Here is a 23,587-nt window from a genome sequence, read left to right on the forward strand (position 1 = left end):
GACTATCCAGGTTCACCTGAGATATCGTAACATGCTGTCGACTCGGGACTAAGCCCACCATATCATACCCTGACGGGGCCTAGGCCGAGCACTATTCATCGCCGACCACCTGCCTCCACCACTATATACACATACTTCATCCTCGAATCCAATCCGCGTCGACGATTGAAACATGAAGACAAGCTCGAGGTCTCGTGTTAAGCAGGAATCTGGGATTGGAAAGGAATCGTTGATGGATTTTTCGGGTCGGGACTCACGTATATCAGACTTCACGCCCTCTAGGGCTCATGCTCCACTGAGTCGAATATCGGACTCAAATATCTCAACCTCAACGACATCATCTCCATCAAGCCGGATTTCATCAGAAGCGATTTCAGAAATTGCCCCGGAAATTATCGTATGGACAGAAGACATGGAGCTAGATGACCAGAGCCAGGATGAGGCGGAGCCTTCTTCTGCCCCTGCATCTAACCCTGAGTAGGTAACTCCCAGTGCTTCCTTTAAATGTGATACCCTGATCATGTGTCTATGTCACTACTAGAAGCCAAGCATTAGGTTTGCTGACTCACCGGTAGTTCACCTATGGTAGAAGATGCGCCATCAGAGACTCTCCAAATCCAATCACACGACACTCCTCACGAATCATTCGAGTCGCCGATGACCAATTTGTCGGACCACGAGCAGTCTGAGTTATCTTCGGTGCCATCTTCGGTCTCTAGTAAGGCAACTACTCCTGTGGACTTGGATGGGCACAAGGAGCTCTCCGTGCCATCGACTGAGACACCTCACATGCGCGAGACAGTGCGACGCTCCTTCAATGTCAAACCGAAATCGTCCATCCCATCCAATCTCTCGAACTATGAATATGCAAGACAATGCATAGAGGCAGCCGAGTCTTCAAGGCTCAACCCCTACGCTCTGCACCAAGAAGAATACCAGATGCTACGTCAGCATATCAGTCATGTCCAAGTTACCACGTATCTTAATATCAGAAACGGTATTCTCCGACTTTGGTACAACAACCCACGCGTTGCAGTGACAAGGAATGAGGCTGTTGGTTGCGCCAACACTCGATGGTTTGACGTTGCAAGCGTATGTTACGACTGGCTAGTGCGGCGTGGCTACATCAACTTTGGTTGTGTAGAGTTTCCAGCGACAAGCGACCGAAATCAACAGGAAGCGAGTGCAGAAAATGCGCCCAAAAGGAAAAGAATTGTGGTCATTGGTGCCGGCATGTCAGGCTTGGGCTGCGCGAGACATTTGGATGGCTTAGTACGACAATATTCGGATCGTTTTCAAGACCTCGGAGAGGCGCTCCCAGAAATTGTTGTGCTAGAGGGACGCAGTCGTGTTGGTGGCAGGGTTTACTCAAGGGAATTCAAGTCAAAACCGACACTGCCACTTCCGGACTTCGTAGGCGAACGATGCACCGCTGAAATGGGCGGAATGATCATCACAGGCTTCGAGCGCGGCAACCCAATGAACGTCCTTGTCCGTGGCCAGCTGTGTCTACCATACCGTGCTCTGCGATCAGAAACAACCATCTACGACTCGAACGGCAAGCCTGTGGACTATGTGAGGGACCAGCTTGTGGAGAACCTCTACAACGATTGCTTGGATCGTGTCAGCGAATTTAAGTTCAAGTCCCAGCCCTCCAAGTTTATTGAAGGCAACCGGGACTTGGTCAACGAAGCCCGGGATGCCGTGAGTGATGGCCATAGAACAATCAGTGAGGCCGAAGAAGCGGCAGCCGCTCTACCTCATGCCCCGCCCGTCTCGCAACAGAACGTACCCGAGCGAGTGAACCTGGTGCCCGTGTCATCCGACAAGCTGACTGGGCGTGTGCATACTCAGCCAGGTACACCGGGCATACTTAAGGCATCGGAAAAGGCGAAGCTGATGGGGTGGGCGCTGAAGAACGGTCCGGCAAATGACGCGAACATTGATTTGAATGAAGCCGCGACCCTGCCTACCGCGACTCTTGGCTCAGTCATGGATGAGGCCGTTGTCCAGTACCGAAATATTGTCGATCTTACTGCCCAAGACCACCGACTCCTCAACTGGCACGTGGCCAACCTGGAATACAGTAATGCCACTAGCCTTCACAACCTCAGCCTCGGGGGCTGGGATATTGACGCGGGCAACGAATGGGAAGGCAAGCACACCATGATTATAGGTGGATACCAGAGTGTCCCAAGAGGCCTCATGCATTGCCCGACATCTCTCGACGTCCGGCCAAAGAGTGCCGTTAAAAAGATCACATACGAAGCTCAGGAGAACGGGCGCGCTACAGTTCAGTGCGAGGACGGCACAGCTATCGACGCTGACTACGTTGTCTCGACAATACCACTTGGCGTGTTGAAGCAGGGTAACGTCGAGTTTGAACCGCCTTTGCCGGAATGGAAGACGGATGCGATCACTCGGATAGGATACGGAGTGCTCAACAAACTAGCGCTGGTGTACGACCAACCGTTCTGGGACACCGAGAGGCACATCTTCGGCGTCTTGCGAGATGCGCCAAACCGGCATAGTCTAAACCAAAATGACTACAGTTCTCAGCGAGGACGTTTGTTCCAATGGTTCAATGTCACCCAGACCACAGGTCTACCGTGCCTTGTGGCATTGATGGCTGGTGACGCCGGGTTTGACACAGAGCACAACAGCAACGACAACCTTGTCGCTGAAGCGACAGAGATCCTGCGCAGCGTCTTCGGACCTGCTGTGCCATATCCAGTTGAGTCAGTTGTGACCCGATGGGCCTCGGACAAATTCGCCAGAGGAAGCTATTCATCAGCCGGACCGGATATGCATCCGGACGATTACGATGCTATGTCACGCCCTGTTGGCAACCTGTTCTTTGCTGGCGAGCACACCATTGGTACACACCCAGCCACCGTTCATGGAGCCTATCTCTCGGGGCTTCGTGCGGCATCAGAGGTAATCGATTCCATACTCGGGCCCGTCGATATCCCAACCCCGTTGGTCCTAACTAAAGAAAGCGTTTCCAACAAACGCAAGGAGATGGAAGGGCCCAAGGACCCAGAACAGGCTCGTCTGGAAGCATACGAACTCGCCACCTGGGAGTACATCAAATTCAAAATCGGCGAGAGACCCGCCATGCCTGCCAAACTGGCTGTAAACGCCTACCTTTTGTACAGCAGGGACTTCTTTGAGGTCGCCCGCAAGAAGTGCGAGGAGGAGCGTGCCGGGAAGAAGAAACCCGTGCCCAACGAGGTGCGCGTTATGACGTCCAAGATGTGGAAGGCCGCCACGCCTGAGGAGAGGAAGCCATACGAGGACCAGGCGATCGAGCAGAAGGCTGCCTACGGAGAGGCCGTCAAAGAGTATAACGAAAAGTCGGCGCAGTGGGATAAAGATTACGTTGATGTTCTGGCTGCGTATCATAAGGAGCACCCGTATGCCTCGACGACTGGGGAGGGAGGGCGGCAGCGGGAGACAAGCGCGCAGAAGCACCGCAGGACCAAGCATGTCAGCTACGCCGAAAGTGACGGCAGCGATATCGAGTTCTGAGGGTGAAATTCAGACGCCGAGATGGCCACACTTCCGCCGCTATGTGGAGCATTTGTCTACTTGGAATGAGACGCTGCGAACGGACATGTTTGTTTGTTGGCTGGCTGGTGCTCTCACCTTTTTGGTTGGTTTTTTTCTTTTTTTTCTTTGGCAAAGGGGGCGCATGACAATGGGATGCATACAGAGGCCATGGTGTTTTATCGGCGTTGTAAGGAGTCCTGCATACCCTCGTGTCATAGTTCATAGTCCCCCCTTTTTATTGATAAGGATGATGATAGTCACATCCTCGCTCGGTAATTGGCCTTGTGTATACTAGTGCTTGAAAGGCGTACATAGCTTAGCAAATGTCAAAAGCACGAGTCATCATTATTGTTCTCAAAGACGATGGGTGAAGAAGAACCATCCATTAGTTCTAGATCAAGATGTATTCGCGAGGATTTGGTACACTGAGGGCACTAGCCGCCCTTGGTAGCTTGATACAAAGGGAAGAGAGGTAGTAATCATCTCTATCTGATGCGCGCTTTCCAACCGCTTTACATGTCCTCGGAGGCAGTAGCACCAGTGATAATCTCGACCAGCTCTCCGGTAATGACGGCTTGACGGGTACGGTTGAAGAGAATCTGGTACTTGTTGATCATCTCACCAGCGTTCTTGGAGGCGTTCTACGGAGCTCAGTCAGTAAAGGGTCAAGAACAGAAGGATGCGCTATTTGGAACAGATGACGTACGTCCATGGCGTTTCGTCGGGCGGAGATCTCGCAAGCGTGACCCTCAGCCAGAGCCCAGTAGATGGAGTTGGCAAGGGCGTACTCGCGGAGGTTGGGGAGGAGCTCCTCGTCGACCTCGAAGGCAGAGAAGTTGGCTGCAAGGCAGTGTTAGATATACCCGCACGATACTTTGTTCATGTTGTCGGAAGCTTACGGGACGCGGCAATGGCCTCCTCGGAAAATGCCTCAATGGTGGTGGGCTCGTAGCTCGTGGCGTTGATGAACTTGTTGTAGAGAATCTTGATGGAAGAGTAGTCGCCCGAGAGCTGGACAATCTGGTCGGCGATGGCAGAGGCATCAGCGAAGGTGGGGACGTCCTTGCCGACGCCGGCGAAGCTGAGACGGATGTCCTTGGCGTTGGTACGCTGCAGCTGGGCCTTGCACTTCTCACCGAGGATGACGAGGTCGGCAGTGGCGTTCTTCTCGGCGAACTGACGACGGATGTTACGGGAGAGACCGGAGTGAACACCACCGCAAAGGCCCTTGTCAGAAGAGCAGACGATGATGAGCTCTCTCTTGCCCTCGCCCTCGAGGGGCTTAGTCTCGGCCGAGTCGAAGACCTCGTTGGAGGTCGCGCCGTAGACGCGGGAGTCGGACATGGCCTTCTGGGCACGGTTGAGCTTGGTCGAGGCGACAATCTTCATCGTCTTGGTGATCTTCTCGATGTTGCGGATGGACTTGAGGCGGCCTTCGATCTCACGGAGAGTCGCGAAGGTGGCAGCGGTGTTGGGCGCGCTGGCCGTGACTCTGGATACTCCGCAATCAGCAAAAGACCTCACTTTCTTCAATTGAATCATTCCCATTCATCTTCCAAGGCCGAGCTCGTTTCGATCGTTGATGGCCGACCGACCCCCTTCCTCTGACCTGGCAGTTCCTTTCCTCCGATTTTCCGAGCTCAACAAGGTGTGGATTCCGACTTACCGCGAGGGAGCCGCAGCTGCAGCTCGCAGAGCTGGTCTCGCCGCCCGGGAAAGCATTGTGAAGTTGGAGATATTAAGAAGATCGAGCCTCTGCCGTTTGTGGGGGCCAATTGATCACGACCGCTTTCGAGACCAATTGATGCTGTCGGACGGTGCTTCGGGATGCGAGATTGGTAGGTTCGAGGTTATTTTCCTCCCCGGCTAGCATTCTTCGCACCCGACTCCATCCACTCATTTTCCCGGCTAACTGAGTTTGACCGGCAGCCGGTGGCTGGTCACGTGCAGACTGTGGCGCAGGCATTGGCGTCGGCTTCCTGGCTTACTCGGACTCCTAGGGGCAGCCCCATTAACTTTCGCTGGAAGGCGTTCGACGAATTTCCCACCCATCTTTCTTCCCTCGAATCCCTCCGAAAAAGCTCACCTTCCCTTCCGACTCGAAGAGACGTGGGTGCAGTTCCCCTACGTCCCCAATCCAGCAAGTGGCGGCCATTCCAACCATCCGGCTCTTGCCTTTATATCTACGCGATTCTTCCGCGCGGATCGGCTTCTACAATAACTTTTTCTGCTCCACAAGGCCCCGGTTTTGGACTTTGCGATTCAGTTCTTACTTAACCGTCCGTAAACGTCGCGAACCGAGACCTTTCTTCACCATGAGCAGCTCAGACGACGACACACCTCTTGCGAGGTCTAACGGACACGGTAAGTACGCTAAACGAAACCTTTTTTCCTTTTTCCCGATTTTTTTTGCGCTTTCGGATGCCTTACCTTCGCGCCTTCCACCCTACGTCGAACGTGTCACTTTTCCCTCTACACAACCCACCTGACTCGTCGCGTACATTCATCCCGACTTTGCCTGCGAAACCCGGAGAAAACTTAGCAGTTCTTTTAACTCACAATTGCAGTCTCTGCATCGAGGATTTCGAAAGCCGACGACAAAGACATGGACCGAACTGCGTCGAAAGCAAGAGCGGCCCCACCGGGTCTTTCCATTCGCCATGGACCTGTCGACGACGCCATGGACGTCGACGGCCCATCCACGAACGGCAAGCGAAAGTCTCGTTCGTCTTTGCCCAAGGTCAATTACCGGGACGAATCGGATAGCGACGACGATGCTCCTCTGGTAGGTTACATATGGCAGGTTGGGTGGGCGGGGTTCAAGGCTGACGGCAGACTCAGGCCAAGCGACAAAGGACAAAGCCGCTGAAGGCATTGGAATCAGATTCTGATGACGAACCGCTCACTTCAAAGAGAGGCAAGAACCTGCCTCCTTCGTACAAGGAGACGGCTCTACCTGACGAATCATCTGATGACGACCAGCCATTGGGCGCCAAGCTTGCGAAGAAGAAGGCCGACATCGAGAAGGCAGCCGCCAAGGAGGCTCGCAACATCCGTGCCAGCGAGGCCAAGGCAAAGAAGGCAACACCGAAAAAGCCGATCAAGGACGAATCCGACGATGATGACGAGCCTTTGGCGAAGTCCGCGACAAAGAAGCGCACATTAAACGGCGCAGGCTCTGCCAAGAAGAAGTCGAATGGCGTCAAGGCCGAATCAGATTCCGACGAGCCTATTGCAAAAAAGGCAGCGAAGAAGGCCACCCCAGTCAAGTCTACGTCGGCAAAGGGCAAGGCAGCCGCTCCGGCAAAGGCACCGGCCAAGAAGGCAGCTGCAAAGACCAAAGCAGAGAGCGAGGCCCCCGAGGAAGAGGAAGAGGAGGAGTATGAATGGTGGAATGCGCCAAAGAAGGAGGACGACAGCGTCAAGTGGAAAACTCTGGAACACAACGGCGTCCTCTTCCCGCCCGAGTACGCGCCCCTTCCCAAGAATGTTAAGCTGCTTTATGACGGGAAACCAGTCAACTTGCCTACTGAAGCTGAGGAAGTTGCTTGGTTTTTCGGGTCCATGCTGTCCTCCAAGCACAATGTGGACAACCCCGTCTTCCAAAAGAACTTCTTCGAGGATTTCAAGGGTGTCTTGAAGGAGTCTGGTCACGCAACTGATAACAAGGGCAACAAGGTCGACATCAAGGAGTTCTCCAAGATGAACTTTGAGCCCATCTGGCAATATGCTGAACAGCAAAGTGCGGCCAGAAAGACTCGGACACCTGCGGAGAAGAAGGCAGCCAAGGCAGAGAAGGACGAGATGGAGGCCCCGTTTATGTACTGCAAATGGGATGGACGCAAGGAAAAAGTTGGCAACTTTCGCGTTGAACCTCCGAGTCTTTTCCGTGGTCGTGGTGAGCACCCGAAGACCGGAAAGCTCAAGAAGAGAGTGTATCCTGAGCAAATTACCATCAACATTGGCAAGGACGCCAAGGTCCCGGAACCTCCCAAGGGTCACAAGTGGAAGGCAGTCGTCCATGACAACAAGGCTACTTGGCTGGCAATGTGGCAAGAGAACATCAACGGCGCGTACAAGTACGTCATGCTTGGTGCTGCCAGTGCTATCAAGGGCCAGAGTGACATGAAGAAGTTCGAGAAGGCTCGAGAACTGAAGAAGCACATCGACAAGATCCGCAGAGATTATACCAAAGACCTCAAGAGCGAGGTCATGGCAGACCGACAGAGGGCCACGGCTGTGTACTTGATCGACAAGTTCGCTCTCAGAGCAGGTAACGAAAAGGATGCCGAGAACGAAGCCGAAACTGTCGGCTGTTGCTCCCTCAAGTACGAGCACATCACCTTACGGGAACCCAACACAGTCATTTTTGACTTCCTGGGAAAGGACAGCATTCGGTTCTACGATGAAGTCACGGTCGAAAAGCAGGTCTTCAAGAACCTCAAGCTCTTCAAGAAGCCGCCAAAGTCCGATGGCGACGACATCTTTGACCGTCTGACCACTACACAGCTGAACAACCATCTGAAGAATTACATGCCAGGTCTGACGGCAAAGGTCTTCCGTACTTACAATGCGTCCTTCACCATGTCTACTCTCCTTCAAAAGCTGGTAGACCACAAGAACCTGACGATTCCGGAGAAGGTGAAGCTCTACAACGACTGCAATCGCGAGGTCGCCATTCTTTGCAACCACAAGCGTACTGTCGGTGCCGCTCACGAAGCTCAAATGGAGAAACTCGGCGACCGTATCAAGGGACTTCGGTACCAACAATGGCGCACGAAGATGATGATGCTTCAGATCGACAACAAGGTGAAGAAGAAGAAGGGAGCCGACTACTTCGCGCGCGGCGAAGAGTTGACCGACGAGTGGATTCTCGAACACCAGGCGTTCCTTGTGGAGGAGCAGCGCACGAAGATTACGAAGAAATTCCAGAAGGATAACGAGAAACGCGTAGCTGACGGCGAGAAGCCGTTCCCCGATAAGGAGCTTAAGGAGCGCCTGAAAGCTGCGGATGAACTTGCCGCGAAGTTTAAGAAGGAGAACAAATCGAAGAAGGTCGAGCCGGAGGGCCGAAGCCCGGCCATTGAGAAGCTAGAGGAACAAGTCAAGAAGATTGACGACAGGGTCAAGACCCTGGAGCTTCAGGCCGCCGATCGTGATGGCAACAAGGAGGTCGCTCTGAGCACCTCTAAGATCGTAAGTTTTCACGCCCATGTCACGGGTGGGAACCCATTACTAACGGGATATAGAACTACATTGACCCACGCCTCACTGTCGTCTTCGCCAAGAAGTTTGACGTTCCCATCGAGAAGTTCTTTTCCAAGACCCTGCGTGAAAAGTTCAGCTGGGCTATCAAGTCCGTCGAGGATGACGAATGGGAGTTCTGATCTCAACATTTCCGAACTCACGGGTAACTTGATGCTCAATCGGCCAACTTCTACCCGCAACGTTTGCTACTGTATTTGTTTGTAACAAAAGCATTTCAATATTTCAGCATTTCGACTCCGAGTGCCAAAGTCCCCCAGTCTGCAGACGGACTGAGAACACCCCCCGTTCTCGTCTGGCGTTAGGCATTCGGGACTGCGGGAGGAGAACATTTATCTTGAGTGGTGGCACGGCTATGCCTTGATGCATACAGCGGGAGGGGGACAACACAGAGATATACAGAGCTTTTCCATCGGGAACGGTGGGCCGGAGGTTCCCCCCGCCTACGGACCGCTCTTTCTTGCTATAGAACCACATACAATCCACAGCGAGCTAGACTAGCTTAGATAATTCAAAACAGCGAATTCAGTAACCTAGTTACTTCTCAGAAACATGGTTCCAGGGCCCACTGCCTGTCTAGCACCTGGCCGTCTTGAGTAGTACAGTACGCATAGTCCTTTTCTTACCGGCACCCTACACAAAACGCCTTCCTAGAATGTGAGAGGAAAGAGCATATGTTTCCCATCCTCTCTTGCGGCCAGTAAGCGTTTGCTCGGGCCTGCAGCATACAGCAATCCCTTCTCTATTCGAGGACTTGTGTCTCGAGCTTTAGTAAAAGCAATTGCAAAGCCCCAATAGAATCGAGTTTACCGGAACAGAAGGCTTTTGGCGGAGTTAGTGGCGAAATGAGGTCCATCAAGCCAGATACCGTAAAGGTTTATTGATACCCAAGGTCTTTGGAGGAGTTGAAACTGTCTGCTGGGCTGGGCTCGTCCCAGATGATCTGGCAACATGTGAATGAATATAGGATTTGGCGTTTACAAACCCAGAGACCACTGAGGTGGCCGGTTGGAACGCTTGAGCAACAGGTCCTGGCACCTCACTGGCTCGCGTGGACGGTGTAAACGGCAATCGCTTTGGCGTTCCTAGCTGGGGCACGGCAGGTGGACTCGCCGTTGTCCAGAGCCCTTTCGGCTCCTGCGTGGCCGGTCAACCCGCCAGAAAAAATGGGCTTTTGAATAAGCATAAGGCACAAGGCGAGGTAAGCGAAGCGATTCTTGGCCGAGCGTTTTGCAAGCTTGGTTATGTCTTGAACCCGACTTTGGTTCGCTTGGTCTCTGGGGTGCCTCCAGCTTGAGATGATTTATCATCGAGATCACCAATGCTCAAGAAAAGTATATACGTTTAGAGACCGTATACTCCCTTAGCTTCTAAACCCATGCATGATTGCCTATCAACATCTAATAAGTTCTTATACAGCAGCGACGGGGAAGGGTAAGGAACTATGGCGAGCTAAGCGAAGAACGGCAAGGCAGGGCCAAGACAGTGAGGTCGACTACCATCCAGATACCACATTGCACACCATAAAAGACGAGGGAGGCATCCGCTTGTGCGTAATGCGTGACATTAGACAGGCCAATTTAGCCAGAATACTACATAAAAAACAAAAACTCGACGTTGGCCTGATTCGAACAGACGCTCCCGAAGGAACAAGATTTCTAGTCTTGCGCATTAGACCACTCTGCCACAACGCCGGTTGATGATTGATTGAGTCAAAAACTCCACTATGTTACTCCAGTGGTTCACTAGGATCCCTGCATCGAGACATTGTCTTCATGAAACCAATTCCAGTCTGAAGCGAGCGGTTCTACATTTCCCATCTTGAACCAGTTATCTTTTCGTCGCCGCATATGTCGCACATATATATAATACATTGCGTCTATCGTATATACATGTAGTTGATTCCCTTTCATATTCCAGGCCATGTTCCCATGATGCCAAAACGCCGGGTATGCAAAGCCCTTCCAAATGTGCCTCTGTGCCATCCGTTTTTTCTATGTTATCTCCCAGAATACATTTCGCATGTCCATTACAACTCGTGAGACGTTTACTGCCTCTTCCTTCTTAAAATAAAATAGAAACACAGCTCCAATGGGTATCATAACTACCGCCCAATTAAGGCGACAACGCCAAGGACAAGCGACACCAACAAGGCCAAGCCCTGGGGCCGTACCGAATTCCCGGCGTCTGGTATAATCTTGCCCTCGGACGTCATGCGCCAACCATCCGGGACGGAACCGCCGGTAGGTCTCGCGCTGGCGACCCACGGCCAACCAGTCTGTGTCGCAGTAGCCGACTCGTCGGCGCCGATACCGCCCCTCGGCACCGTGGGTGCTGGTGATCCCGTCTCGGCGGTCGCGCTGGCCGTGTAGGTGATCTGGCTCGCCTTACCCAGGTTCCCGTTGATCTGGCCGTCGACGGCCTGGATGGAGCCCCAGTTGCCCGAGGTGTCCGTGTACTTGTATTCCTTGCCTGTCGAATAATCGGTAATGGATATATCCTTGACGACCATGTGGAAAGGACCCGCGCTAAAGTCTGTCGGGCCGCGAGCCCAGTCGATGGTTCCGGCAGCATTGGCCGGGTCGCCGCCGGACCACGCGCCGAATTTCACCTGCATTGGCGACTGCGGGTACTGGTTCGTATCTGCCTCCTTCTCGGTAAGCGTCCGCACAACAGTGCCGTCTACCGAGAAGACGATGCGCTCCGACGTCCAGTCGATGGTGTACTTCATGAATTTATCCTGGTTGTTATCCGTCTGGTGGAACTGCCCCCGGTTGTATGTCGTCACATCGCCCTTTCCAAAGTAGTTCGACTGCACTTCAGTCGGGTCGGCGCCGAGCCACTCCATGTCGATTTCGTCGAGTGTGTCGGACTGCAGAACCAAGGAGCTGACGATTCCGGCGCCAGTGGCTGCCTTGAGGGTGATTTCGACTCGGCCGAACATGATATAGAAGAGCGACATGAGCTGGGGCGCCTGGCCAGAAGCCGCGACGGAGAAGGTCACGCCGTCTTTGCTGTATGTCGGGCTTCCAGAGGAAGCGAAGGAGTTGACGGCACCTTGGGTGAAGTCAACGTGGATGGCCATGCCGAGGGCCGTGTTTGCGGGACATGTGGCTGGAGCGGGAAGAGATCAGTATGGTGGAATTTCTCTTTGGATTTCTCTCATCCTGGTTTTTTATTTTATGATTTTGGCGCGTGTGACCATGGTGACTTACTTTGGTGGAGGGGGTTGCACGACGAGTACGTCTGCGCTGATGCTGTCGTTGCCAGCGCCGCTGCTGCTGCAGCGAACAAATTCCTTGAAAAGAACATCGTGTGATTGTGCGAGGGGGTTACACCTTCGAAAGCCGGACTAAATAAAGGTACAAGACCAGGATCGAGAGAAAAGTGCGAATAGTAGATAGATCTCTCACTTGAAGAGATTCTTCAAATTGGGCCGCGGGGATTGACACTGCGACTAGTCAAGGCCTCCAGGAGCTGGCGACGTCACAGGGAATACAGACAAGGATCCGTGTAAGTCTGTGGTACGTCGCACTTGAGTAACACGAGAGAGGGGAACAGGCAGTAGAGCAGAGAAATGGCACACCACACGGGCGGGCCGTGATAGATGGCAGCGGCAGATGGGTTATATGGCCCTGCTTGTCTACTGTCCATCCAGCCACTGGCAGTTGCAGTAGCGTCATCGGGCCGTGCAAGGCATCTTGGGCCCAAGGGCCTTGGAAGCCCAACCCATGGCGCCTAGGACTCTAGTGTGGGGTGAGATGGGAGACGGAAATGAAGGGGACAAGAATCGAGATGTTTCCCTCCGTTGGACGAACAGAATTCAATGGCCATTGTCCTTCGGCGGGCTTGGAACGCTGGGCCTTCCCGCTACGAGGTGTGTACCTTGTTCGTTGTCCGTCCAACTCGGATTGGATCCCCGGGAAAGAAAGTTGCGACGAGGGGGTTGGGACGAATTCGCGGGTGCTGATTGGCTAATGTGTGGCTTCGAAAATGGCGTGGCTGGTGTCGGCGGGTGGCTGGGACCGCGCAAACCTTGGCTCTGGACCCGTCGGCTTGGTGAAAACCCTCTTACGCAGTAACTCCAGGCAGACCACAACTAAACGATGCCCTCTAACCTCCGATTTGCCACGCAATAGACGGACCACCGCGGTGCTCGGGGCGCGAGAGCTCGTATCGTTAAAGGGCAGGGGTTCTCTGGGGTTCGACTCTCTGCCGCCAGCACCTGGGTTCGTGACGCAGGCGTACGTTGACAAACGGGTGTCTCGGTCCGAGGCGTACGTAGCCAACGGTGACACTTTATCGACATGCCCGGCCGTTCGTGACAGCCGTTGTGCTGTTGGGGGTTTCCGTGCAGTCCTAGACTTGAAAGGCAACTTCTATGCGATTCAGAGAGTGCCAATGGCCTCATTTCAGACACCGTCTACCGCTGGCTCTAGCTTACGCCACGACTTTAATATCAAGGGACTAGCCGTGACAAACAATCTTGAGCCAGGGGATGTTGCCTCTTCGAACGCCAATGCCGCATCCCGCAACTCCAAACAGTGAAAGCGGTCTGAATGGGACCCTCTGGTAACCCGGAGAGGTCCCACACCGAGTACCCGGAGCCGGGCGTGATGGGTCTCCCTCCCTCACCGACCTCCGCGACCGGCATCATGCACTCCCTCCTCCAAGCTACACAGCGAAAGAGTCCCCGGCTGCTTTGCCTCCTATCTGGGGAAGCTCACAGCGCCCGTCGCGGTCAGGGACCCCTAATTACCTAAAAGTTACGGGCGAATAGTAACACAATGCGGGGGCATGGGTAGCTGCGGGTAGCTGCGGGCTGCCCCACCATCACTGACCGCACCCGCCGAGTGTCAGATACGCCTTACGCCCTTTATCTCGACCCCTTGACTATACCACACTGTCACGGCCCTGACCTCTAATTCCCACAAAGACTTTCATCTTCCAGAAAACACATCTTCGCTGCACAAGTCTTGTAATCATGTACTCAAGGGCCACCCGCCGTGGCCTCAATGGCTCTCTCTCACGAACCTCTATTCCCTTATCAACCCCCGCAGTGTCTCGACTTACAGCCCTCCGGCTCCGGAGTCTGGACCGTGTCATACCTGTCCCCGTGACACACGTCTCCCTCTCTCAACGACCATTCCACTCCAATTCTGGTGATAGATCTATAGCAGACGCTGTTCCGGTTGAAAGACAAGCCACGTTTGAGAAACGGCAAGAGCCATCACCGTTCGATGGCGTCCGGGAACGCAGGGCCAAGGCCGGCAAGCTGATAGCAGGTGTGGCCGCGGCTTCAGACAGCGACATGTTTAAGGCTCCCGTAAGCCAAAATCTGTTCAATTCTCATACCAAGCATACTGACCTTCATTCGCAGGCCGTCGGCAAGCCCAAGGCGAAACGATGGGACCGTAAGCTCGCCTCCCTTGCCTCTCATCTCTCACCCCTCACTGACCTCTCTAGACCATCTCTCGGCAGAATCACTCTCCCGGCACCCTTGTTCCCTCAAACAGGCCGCCCGCCACCTCAAGAAGCCGGGTCTCATTTCTCTCGGCGGCGGCCTTCCCTCAAGCGCCTACTTTCCCTTTGCCGAGCTCTCCGTCCGAGTCCCCACGGCCCCGCACTTCTCCGAGGCCGAAACCATCGCCTCTGGCCAGACCCTCACCGTCGGTAAATATGACACCCGCGACCCGGAGCAACCTGGCGCAGAGTACGACCTCTCAATAGCTCTGAACTACACCCAGTCTACGGGCTCGGCCCAGATGATGCGCTTCGTCACCGAGCACACCGAGCTCGTCTACAACCCGCCCTACGCCGACTGGCAATCATGCCAGACAGTCGGCAGCACGGCAGCCCTGGAGCAGACACTCCGCATGTTCTGCGACAAGGACCGCAAGGACTCCGTCTTGACAGAGGAGTACAGCTTCTCCACTGCGCTCGAGACGATCTCGCCCCTGGGCGTCAAGGCCATCGGCGTCCCTATCGACGAGGAGGGCCTGCTCCCCGAAGCCATGGACGAGCTCCTGACGAACTGGGACCCGGCAGCCCGCGGCGGCCACCGGAAGCCCCATCTTCTCTACACCGTCCCCTCGGGCCAGAACCCCACGGGTGCTACGCAGTCCGCCGCCCGTAGACGAGCAATCTATGCCGTGGCGCAGAAGCACGACCTGTACATCATCGAGGACGAGCCTTACTATTTCCTCCAGATGCAGCCCTACACCGGCGCCGACGCCCCTGCCGTTCCGCCTCCCGCGTCCGTGTCCGAGTTCCTGGGCACCTTGATCCCCTCCCTCCTGAGCATGGATACGGACGGCCGCGTGCTCCGCATGGATTCCTTCTCCAAGGTCCTCGTCCCGGGGTCCCGGCTGGGATGGGTCACGGCTTCGGCGCAGGTCATTGAGAGATTCATCCGCCACGCCGAGGTCGCGAACCAGGGCCCGTCGGGATTCTCGCAGATCGCCGTGTGGAAGCTCCTCGACGAGACGTGGGGGCACGAGGGGTACCTCCAGTGGCTCATCAACCTGCGCATGGAGTACACCAAGCGCCGCGACTGGCTCTTGGCGGCGTGCGAGAAGCACCTTCCCCGTGATATCGTGAGCTGGACCCCGCCTGCCGCAGGCATGTTTGTAAGCCCCCCCTCCATCCATGGCATCTTTTTCAGCTTCGAATCCACCCTCGCCTTTTCTGCTTCCACTTTTTCTAGCATCAACCGTTACTGATCAACTCCGTGTTAGCTGTGGCTCAAGGTAGACCAAACCCGCCACCCGGACGCCTCCCGCCCGCTCCTCGAGATCGAAGAGGAGATCTTCAACTCCTGCATCGACAAGGGCGTCCTCTGCGCGCGCGGGTCGTGGTTCCGCACCGAGCAAGACACGCCCCTGAACGACCTCTTCTTCCGCGCCACGTTCGCCTCGGCCAGCGAGCAGGACATGGACACGGCCATCCAGCGGTTGGGCGCCGCTATCAAGGAGAGCTTCCGGCTTTCTTGAAGCGCGTTGGGAGGAGAGGGAGATGTGTCGTCTCGTCTCATCCTCTATGAAGTCATGATTTATTTGTTTGGTTGGGTTGAGCTGCTCTGGGGTTTGGTTCCGTCGCCTGTGGGTTGGAATTATATAGAGTGAGGAGAGGTTTCTTTTACTCTTGATGTGTTGTTGTTGCTTGTTTTGTTCTTTGCATATCCGTGGGGGCTCGAGGGCTGTTGAGTACCTGATCCCACGTCGCATCCCGGCTCCGGAGTTTGTTTGTTCGCGAGTGGTAGCGGTAGCCGACGACTAGACGCTTCTAGAGATGGCGGGTTGATTTATGAATGGAAATACGTCAACAACTCGGTTCATGGATCGACCACCGGATCCCAGACAACGACGGTGTGCTGCTTGACAAAAGGTTTTCATTCAGCTCACATCAACACCTGCTAAGTATCCAAATCTCAAGATCCATGCCAACTCTGAGGAGTTTGGCTGCTTGATGCGTATGCCCCCTCGTACATGCCTGAGAGGCCAATCACGAGTTGCCCCTCGTATTCTCGGCCCAAAACCGAACCATGCACACCCAGCATCCCGCGTCAGCGTGGCTTCTCTCACCTCGGCGATCAGCCAAATCTCGCGCGAGCCCCTGGCCCGCTCTGGCCCTCCCGGCTCTCCCCGTCAGCCCGTCAGCCCGTAATCACGTTCGTCCCTTGGCCGGAACCCGCCAAATGCGGTGGTTAAACCTCTCCGTTTTGGTCCACCAGGCCAAGCTTATTCCAACCTCCCATCTCTCCGTGTTTTTCACCATCTGATCATTGCGGGTTTGGCATTTTTCTCTCGTTTCTGAAATGTTCGTTCGTTGATCGTCACCGTCGCCGTCGATTATGTCGGCTCTGCTTCCTACCCCGTCCGTTTCGCAACACGCCTCACGTCGTGCCAAAAACAAATCAAAGGGGGCCCTTCCAACGTCATACAAGCCCATCCGAGCCTAGCCCTGCTTGGCCCGCTTAAAAGCAACTCTGACACCATCGCCAGGCTGCAGCACAATCTCGGCCTTGAGCGTGGGGTTTCCGCCATCGATGGGGTCCATGTAGCTCTCAACCGCCTCGAATTGCTGGAACATGCGGCAGAGCACGTAGCTCATTTCAGTGAGCGCGAACTGCTGGCCGATGCAGATGCGTGGACCGCCATTGAAGGGGACGTATGTCCAAGGCTTGGGCTGCCAGTGGAGCCAACGTTCGGGGGAGAACTCGCTGGGGTGCGCAAAGGTCTCGGAGACGGGCGGGTAAAGGTCCTCGCGCCTCTGCATCAGGAGAGTGGAATAACCGATGGGCGTGTCCTTGCAGACGGCCAGGGGAAGCGTACCGTCGGGGCCGCCTCCGACAGGGAGGGTCGTGTCCTTGAGAGCCAAACGGACGTTGAATGGGACGACGGGGTACAGACGCAGAGTCTCGTTCATGATGTTTTGGAGGTACTTCATATTCTTGAGGTCGGCGTAGGTGGGTTCCCGGTCGAGACCGACTTGCTCGATGATCTCAGCGCGCAGCTTGCGGACGACTTCGGGGTTGCGGCCCAGTTCGTATAGAGTCCACGAAAGGGACGAAGCGGTGGTGTCGCGGCCGGCGAGGAGGACGGCAACGAGTTGGTCGCGGAGCACGGTGCGGTCGCGGGTGAAGCTTGCGAGTTCATGAAGGAACGTGTAGCCTTGGTCGGACTTCGTCTTGGATGCGAGCTCCTCGGGGCTCAGCCGGAGTGCCCTCTCGATGAATTTGTTGACGAATGCATTGATGACCTTTAAGCCGGCTCTGAACGAGAATAGGGGTACGAAGGGCTTCAACTTGGCTGCGCGGGCCAGGATGTTCTGAACTCGTTGGACCTCGTTAAAAGCTTCGGCAAACCCTTGTTTGATGGTCCTGGAGAAGCGCGATTGCTTATTAGCTTGAGGCTCGGGTCACGTCACATGAACGAAGGGCCTTACGACAGCGACTTCACGTCTTCGCCTAGGAGGAAGTCAGTTGCTACATCGAGGGTGTAGCGGAAGAAAAGGTCCGAAATGTCCAGGACCTTGCCGTCGGCGGCGTCCATGTCGACCTTCTGACCCTCGCCATCGAGAGCACCGCCGTTGGCAATGGCCTTGAAGAGAGTCTGGATGTGCGATTCGAAGCAGTGCAAGTCGCTCACTCGGTCCTTGATGAATTGAGGCCGGATGAGTTGTCGGCTGGCGTGCCACTGTTCACCGTCGGTGGTAAAGATGCTGTCGCCGAGGAACTCCTTCCATTCTTGGTGGAAAGGCTCACCCTTGCCATAGTCGGAGAACTGGGTGGCCAGGATGGCTTTGATGTTCTCTGGTTCGGCAGTGAAGACGATTCGCATGCCGAGGATTCTCTTTTCACCAGTCCAGCCTTTTACTGCGGAGAGCATGTCCTCCCAGAACTCGACGTTCTTGTGCCTCATGGTCCCGCGTACGGCTTTGAAAATGAAATCGATGCCTAGAAGCGCATGTAAGTCAAGTGTCCCCCCAGAAAGAGTATCCCCCCCACTCCTCAGTCACTGAACATTCGGGTAGGGTGGATGGAGAAGAACGAGAAAAGAAAGATATCAAACTCACCACCGGGAAGGTGGGCATTGAGTGTCTGGCCACGAGTACCCGGCGCCAGTCGGCGCAGTCGCATCGTCTCATCGAAGCGCTTCAGAGCTACCCACAACGACCAAGCTACCACGCCGAAGATGACGATGGCCCTGACGGTAACATATTCGAGGGCGAATTCTACCAAGCCCATGATGAGCTTCTAATCCAGTAGATCCCTAGCGACACGGCAGGAAGACGGGAGAGTCGGAGCTGGTGTCGAGAATAATGCTATGATCGACTATCGGCGGTAGGGAGCCGAATGTTGCCTCGGAAAGGTGTGAGTCGGGCTTTTTTTTTTTAGGATATGATTCCGGTGGAGATATGAGAGACACGCAGCGTGGCGCGCGGAAGGTGGTAGGAGAGAAGAAATGAAACGCCAACGGAGCACAATGGGGGGGCACAAGGGTGGATGAAGTAGATGTTATCACGGAGAGACGGAATAAATTGTGAACCCGACTAGATCGAAAAAGCAAAGGGGCATCGACATCTGATTGTACAAGTGAAAACCAAAGGTCAAAGGGCATTATTATGTATGTATCCAATAAGCTAAGAGGTGTAGTGTATGGAAGCAGGCCATAGGTTCGAGACTTCACCCCACTTGGTCTGGTTTCCCCGTCCGCACTTGGACTCGGCTGCAAGGACTTCGTAAACGAGTAGGCGACTGGGAAGAGCATGGGCGATGAGCAAGTGGAGGGGAAAGTTAAAGAGGGACGCCAAGACACCAGAAAGCAGTGGCCCATCGCCCCGGCGGGCAGCAGCCAGGAAGCAACCACGCCGTGATGGTTGGTGGCGTCTCCTGTCATCCTCAACCCGTCACGTCTGTCCGTCGCCCGCCGAAACACTTGCCATTTTGTGTTAGCGGCCGTGTGAAGCCGAATGGCAAGGTACATCCCGTGCTTCTCTTCTGGTCTTCACCCCACCAAATAGAGGGTGGCTCGCATCGACATACCTTGGTTGATCTGCAACACGCCTTGTGTTGCCTGGGTATCTGCCTCAGCACTAAGGACATGCGGCGGTGTACCACAGCAAACCACACGCGAGACACGAACAAAGATGGCGGCGCGGGTGCGGAAGCGCGCTCAACCGACGGGGAAGACTTTTTTTCCTTTTTGGTTTTCTGTGGCCCCCCTTTGCGGCTACGCGGAGGGGGCAGAGGCGGGAGCCGACCGAAAAGTGCAGATAGCTGGAAACCATATCCCTGAGGCCATCTCCCTCGTCTGGTGGCATCCAAAGGCGCGCAGAGGCCGCAGGGTGGTCTTCCTTCCACACTATGACAGGCAGACAAGATTCAGACGTTTGAAGCAGGGATGGGCAGGCGGAGCCATGGGGATAGGGAGTCCCCCCAGAGAGCTTAACCCACTGTTAATCAAAGTGTGCGACGGTGGAGTAAGTGTGTGGTCGTTTGCTCGCCCATCAGATGCCCATTGTCCACCAGGCTAGAAGAATGCGTAACAGCCAATAGGAGGGGGTGAAGATGGCGATGCCTACGAGGAGGAGGTTGCAACGTCTGCAGGGGATACACCATGCCCAGACTATGCCGAGGTGCGAATTCTCTGCCGCCTCAAGGAATTTGGGTCTTTTGTGTCTCAGAGAGAAAGCAATTGAATGTTGGGCAATGCTAAAAGGCACGGAAACCGGCCACCTGGAGGCTTCCGCTAGACACAGTGCGGGCCGGTAGCATTGAACTCGAGGCCCACGTGCTTTGCCCCACTTGGAAACAGCTTCTGGCCTGGAGACAAGCAGCCTGGTTTCCCCCCCAAACGAAACGTCGGTGCAGTGCAGCTCCAACAAGGGGAGAAGTGACACTTCAGGGACTGTGGCCACATTGGCCACGGCCTTCTTTGTTATGTCCCCTAACTACCCGATGGTCTCGTGTTTTGGACGATGCTGCTACGCACATCCTCCTGTACATCCGTTTTTTTGGCCTAGTCGTACTTCGAAACATGACTGACAAGCGTCACGGTTTTAACCAAAACCCACTACCAAAGCAGACGAGGCCAAGGGACCTACATCCATCTACCTGTCTCCATGCCTTGTTTCTCTCCCGAGGTTCTCGGGCACCACGGTAGAGCAAATAAATGCCCGCCTGAATATCATGAACGCCGCACAGTACGTGCCCCATCTGCCACGATCTGAATACCAGAAAGGGAATCTTGTTGTCAAAGCCCCACACCACCCCCTTCCTGCTTCCCCGCAAATGGAGCTCCCCCCCCTGCCCCCCGTCGTTGAGTAGCTTACACCCTCCCAACCACGCGCATGCCTTCCGGGTCCACCGGCGCCGTACGGCAGCATCTCACTGCCGAAGCGAGTGACGTCGATACCGATACCGATACCAGGAAAGACGCACGGCGGGGAGGGGAGGTAGGGAAAAGGATACGGATACATGTGAAGCAACTGCAGCATCACCACAACACGCATTCAATCATTGCATGTTCCTGCACACACATTCCATCCGTGGGGTCCCTGCTCTGTAGTGTATACCAGAAACCACGCAACCGGCCAACCCCTTCTGGAAGTCGTTGTTTTAGCCTCTTGCCCTCCCGTCTCACAATGGACTGCTCATGCAGAGCACTGTGCAAGCTTGTCCAGGCGCGCTAGGTCGTCAACCCGTTTTAGCAGCGCCATTCTACCGCCACCTGCTGCAGGACACCCGGACGAACTATTGATCCAACGGACCTCGTCCTGAGCAACAACCTGCAAGTTCTGGCGGGTTGGGGTAGTCACCGTACTGTGTCACATGCATGCATGCCTCAAGGCCGCTTTCTCAAGCTCATGCCCGAATTAGGTAACTCATGCGTATGCGGATGTTTAGTCGTCGAGCTCCATCCCCGACACAAGGAATGTACAAAAGGTATGTGAAATATTCAAAGGCATTGTGCCCCCCCCCCCCCCCCCCCCCGCGCGGCCCAGGTTCATGTGAAGCGTGAAAGACAGGGTAACCAGGGATGCTTCACCCCGGGTCCCAGCTTCGACGCTGCCCGAGGCAATGCCATGTCCCGTCGTCTGCGTGCCCTTATACGGGATATGCGCATTCGGTCGCGTTCCCCTGCGTACAGAATGTCATCTGAACCGGCTCCGACCGGACGCCCCGTGCAACCATTCTCTCCCTGAACTCGGCCAGTCTCGGTGCCGCATCATACTGGCTTCTGTTCTGCCCGGATGCATCCTGTCGGCCAGACCACAACACCTCGCCTGCCGCGCTGGCTCTCGGCCACAGAATCCCATCAATGCTGACAGCATCGATTGACTCACTCCACGCCGCTACCTCGCCCCCGAGGACCAGCTTGGCTTCCTCCTCCGTCAGGTTCGCTCTCGGGTCATGTGAGTACACGAGTCGCCATCCCTTCGCCGGCGAGCACCAGTCGTTGAACGGGAAAAACTGCTCGAAGGCGCCCCCGTTGTCAAAGTTCATCCAGTGTCCTCTGCCGCAATCGAGGTACTGCCTTGTCAGTAAGACCTACGCCTATGCCGGGCTCTTGAAAACTCACCCAGTAATTATAGTTGCTGTCAATCACCTTGTGTCCTGCGCTCGTAAGGGTCTTGACAGAGGAGCCTCCCAACCATGACTGGATCACCACGTCGTCTCCGAGAGTGATGTTCCACTCGAGCGGCATCTCCTCCCAAACGAACGGCGCAAGCCCATGCTTTCGGATTCGGGCGTGGTTCTTGTCCATAAACTTCTGCAGGAGGGGCTGTAAGACCTCGCTTGAGTTGGACCTGATGCCCTCGTCCAACATTGAATCATTCTTGTACAATTCATCGCCGCCAGTGTGGAAGTATGCCGCATAGGGGTTGACTCTCGGCAAGAGGTCGTCGAAGAGCTTGTCCAAGAACTCATCGACACGGCTATCGTTCATCTTGAAGGCACCGCAAGGCGGCTCCACGCACCACCAGTAGTACGGCTGCTCGTTGTAGGCTACAATAAGCTCCGGATATGCAAAGGAAACCGAGCCGATGTGGCCTGGCATGTCAATCTCAATGATTGGCTCGATTCCACGGTGGACTGCATATTCCTGGATCTTGGCCAGATCCTCTGGCGTGTATGAAAGGCCTTTTCGGTACGCTCCTTTGGCAGATAGATCGGGCATCGCAGGAATGTCGAGTGGCCATGACTGCGAGTCCGTAATGTGGATGTGGATCCGGTTGAGCTTATTCCAAGACATGGCGTCAATTACTCTTAAGACGTCCTCGACTGGGTAGAAGTTTCGCGCAACATCGATGAGAATCCCGCGGTGGGGATAAACTGGCTCATCTTCAATCGCGATCGGTGCTAATGGGGTGTACCAGGAAGTCCCTGTGGTGTGCTGGTAGAAAAGCTGTACAAACGTCTCGAGTCCTCTCAGGACGCCGATAGATGACTTGGCCACAATTGTAGCCGAGCCGTCTTCCGTGATATTGAGTGCATATGATTCGTCAACCTCACCAGCGACCGGCTTGAACGTGCCGGGCTTGTCTTCACCGGTCTGCGTAATCTGCAACGACTTGACGGATTTCTTGTCAGCTGCGTAGACATCTGGCTCGAATTGGCTGTTCTTCTCATGGAATTTCCACGGAACGAAGTTCTGCTGGAAAATGGCGCCCATGGCTCGTGACACACCACCCTGCACAATGTCTTTGCTGTTGAAGGTTGAACCTGGAGCTGGGCTGTACCCATAAGTGTAGGGCAGCTGCACATTAAAGTAAGTCTCAGTATCATGCGTCTCGTAATTGGAAGAAGAATCGGGAGAAGGAAGCCAGCGTACAGATCCTCCATTATAAGTTATTTCAAGTGTTTGGGATATGAACAGGACACTTTTCCCAGCTGAGAGCTTCTTCGGAGCCGGCCAGATGCCGGCGTTGACCTGGCTCAAGGCGAGAGAGAGGAGTACAAAAAGTCGAGGGGGTAACATGTTGGGTAGGTGTAGAGGAGAAAGGCGAGGGGGGTGAAAGAGAAGGTCCTCGTTCGAACCAACGAAACCAGGATGGGAGATGGCGATTGTTTATATGAACGTCTTGAGGATACGGTGGTGTTTGCGCTGTGTTTGCGACCCTAAATCCCTTGGAGAAAGTCTCGCAGCCACCGACAAAGCCAAAAGTCGGTTTTTTTTGCTATTGCGAGCTCTAGGGAAAGACAGACATACGAGAATGCAGCAGCAGTTGCCCGTAGATGCCTTGCCCTTCTTCACGGATATAG

The 23,587-nt window shown here is 54.9% G+C and overlaps 7 protein-coding genes across 7 annotated transcripts; 3 read left to right on the forward strand and 4 right to left on the reverse strand.

The window, feature by feature from the left end:
* Positions 1–172: 172 nt before the first annotated feature.
* EsH8_I_001223 (HMG-box domain-containing protein) lies at positions 173–3,531 on the forward strand (the record flags this gene model as incomplete). The annotated part of the gene is made up of 2 exons (XM_083268636.1): positions 173–477; positions 576–3,531. 2 exons carry the CDS (start codon positions 173–175, stop codon positions 3,529–3,531), a joined length of 3,261 nt encoding a protein of 1,086 aa, XP_083119074.1.
* A 533-nt stretch (positions 3,532–4,064) lies between these two features.
* Positions 4,065–5,274, reverse strand: EsH8_I_001224 (F1F0 ATP synthase subunit gamma; the record flags this gene model as incomplete). Its single annotated transcript, XM_083268637.1, has 4 exons — positions 4,065–4,193; positions 4,259–4,392; positions 4,452–5,044; positions 5,219–5,274. The coding sequence occupies 4 exons, from the start codon at positions 5,272–5,274 to the stop codon at positions 4,065–4,067; spliced, it is 912 nt and encodes a 303-aa protein (XP_083119075.1).
* Positions 5,275–5,867: 593 nt separating this feature from the next.
* EsH8_I_001225 (DNA topoisomerase 1) lies at positions 5,868–8,939 on the forward strand (the record flags this gene model as incomplete). Its single annotated transcript, XM_083268638.1, has 4 exons — positions 5,868–5,916; positions 6,120–6,337; positions 6,394–8,748; positions 8,802–8,939. The coding sequence occupies 4 exons, from the start codon at positions 5,868–5,870 to the stop codon at positions 8,937–8,939; spliced, it is 2,760 nt and encodes a 919-aa protein (XP_083119076.1).
* Positions 8,940–10,921: 1,982 nt separating this feature from the next.
* Positions 10,922–12,129, reverse strand: EsH8_I_001226 (concanavalin A-like lectin/glucanase domain-containing protein; the record flags this gene model as incomplete). The annotated part of the gene is made up of 2 exons (XM_083268639.1): positions 10,922–11,931; positions 12,033–12,129. 2 exons carry the CDS (start codon positions 12,127–12,129, stop codon positions 10,922–10,924), a joined length of 1,107 nt encoding a protein of 368 aa, XP_083119077.1.
* Positions 12,130–13,801: 1,672 nt separating this feature from the next.
* Positions 13,802–15,809, forward strand: EsH8_I_001227 (pyridoxal phosphate-dependent transferase; the record flags this gene model as incomplete). Its single annotated transcript, XM_083268640.1, has 4 exons — positions 13,802–14,143; positions 14,198–14,231; positions 14,284–15,446; positions 15,555–15,809. The coding sequence occupies 4 exons, from the start codon at positions 13,802–13,804 to the stop codon at positions 15,807–15,809; spliced, it is 1,794 nt and encodes a 597-aa protein (XP_083119078.1).
* A 964-nt stretch (positions 15,810–16,773) lies between these two features.
* EsH8_I_001228 (cytochrome P450) lies at positions 16,774–18,565 on the reverse strand (the record flags this gene model as incomplete). Its single annotated transcript, XM_083268641.1, has 3 exons — positions 16,774–17,698; positions 17,764–18,274; positions 18,394–18,565. The coding sequence occupies 3 exons, from the start codon at positions 18,563–18,565 to the stop codon at positions 16,774–16,776; spliced, it is 1,608 nt and encodes a 535-aa protein (XP_083119079.1).
* Positions 18,566–21,427: 2,862 nt separating this feature from the next.
* Positions 21,428–23,303, reverse strand: EsH8_I_001229 (beta-N-acetylhexosaminidase; the record flags this gene model as incomplete). Its single annotated transcript, XM_083268642.1, has 3 exons — positions 21,428–21,853; positions 21,903–23,081; positions 23,157–23,303. 3 exons carry the CDS (start codon positions 23,301–23,303, stop codon positions 21,428–21,430), a joined length of 1,752 nt encoding a protein of 583 aa, XP_083119080.1.
* Between the last annotated feature and the right edge of the window lie 284 nt (positions 23,304–23,587).

This window comes from Colletotrichum jinshuiense, chromosome 1 (assembly GCF_051148585.1).
Source record: "Colletotrichum jinshuiense chromosome 1, complete sequence".
NCBI classification, from domain to species: Eukaryota; Fungi; Ascomycota; class Sordariomycetes; order Glomerellales; family Glomerellaceae; genus Colletotrichum; species Colletotrichum jinshuiense.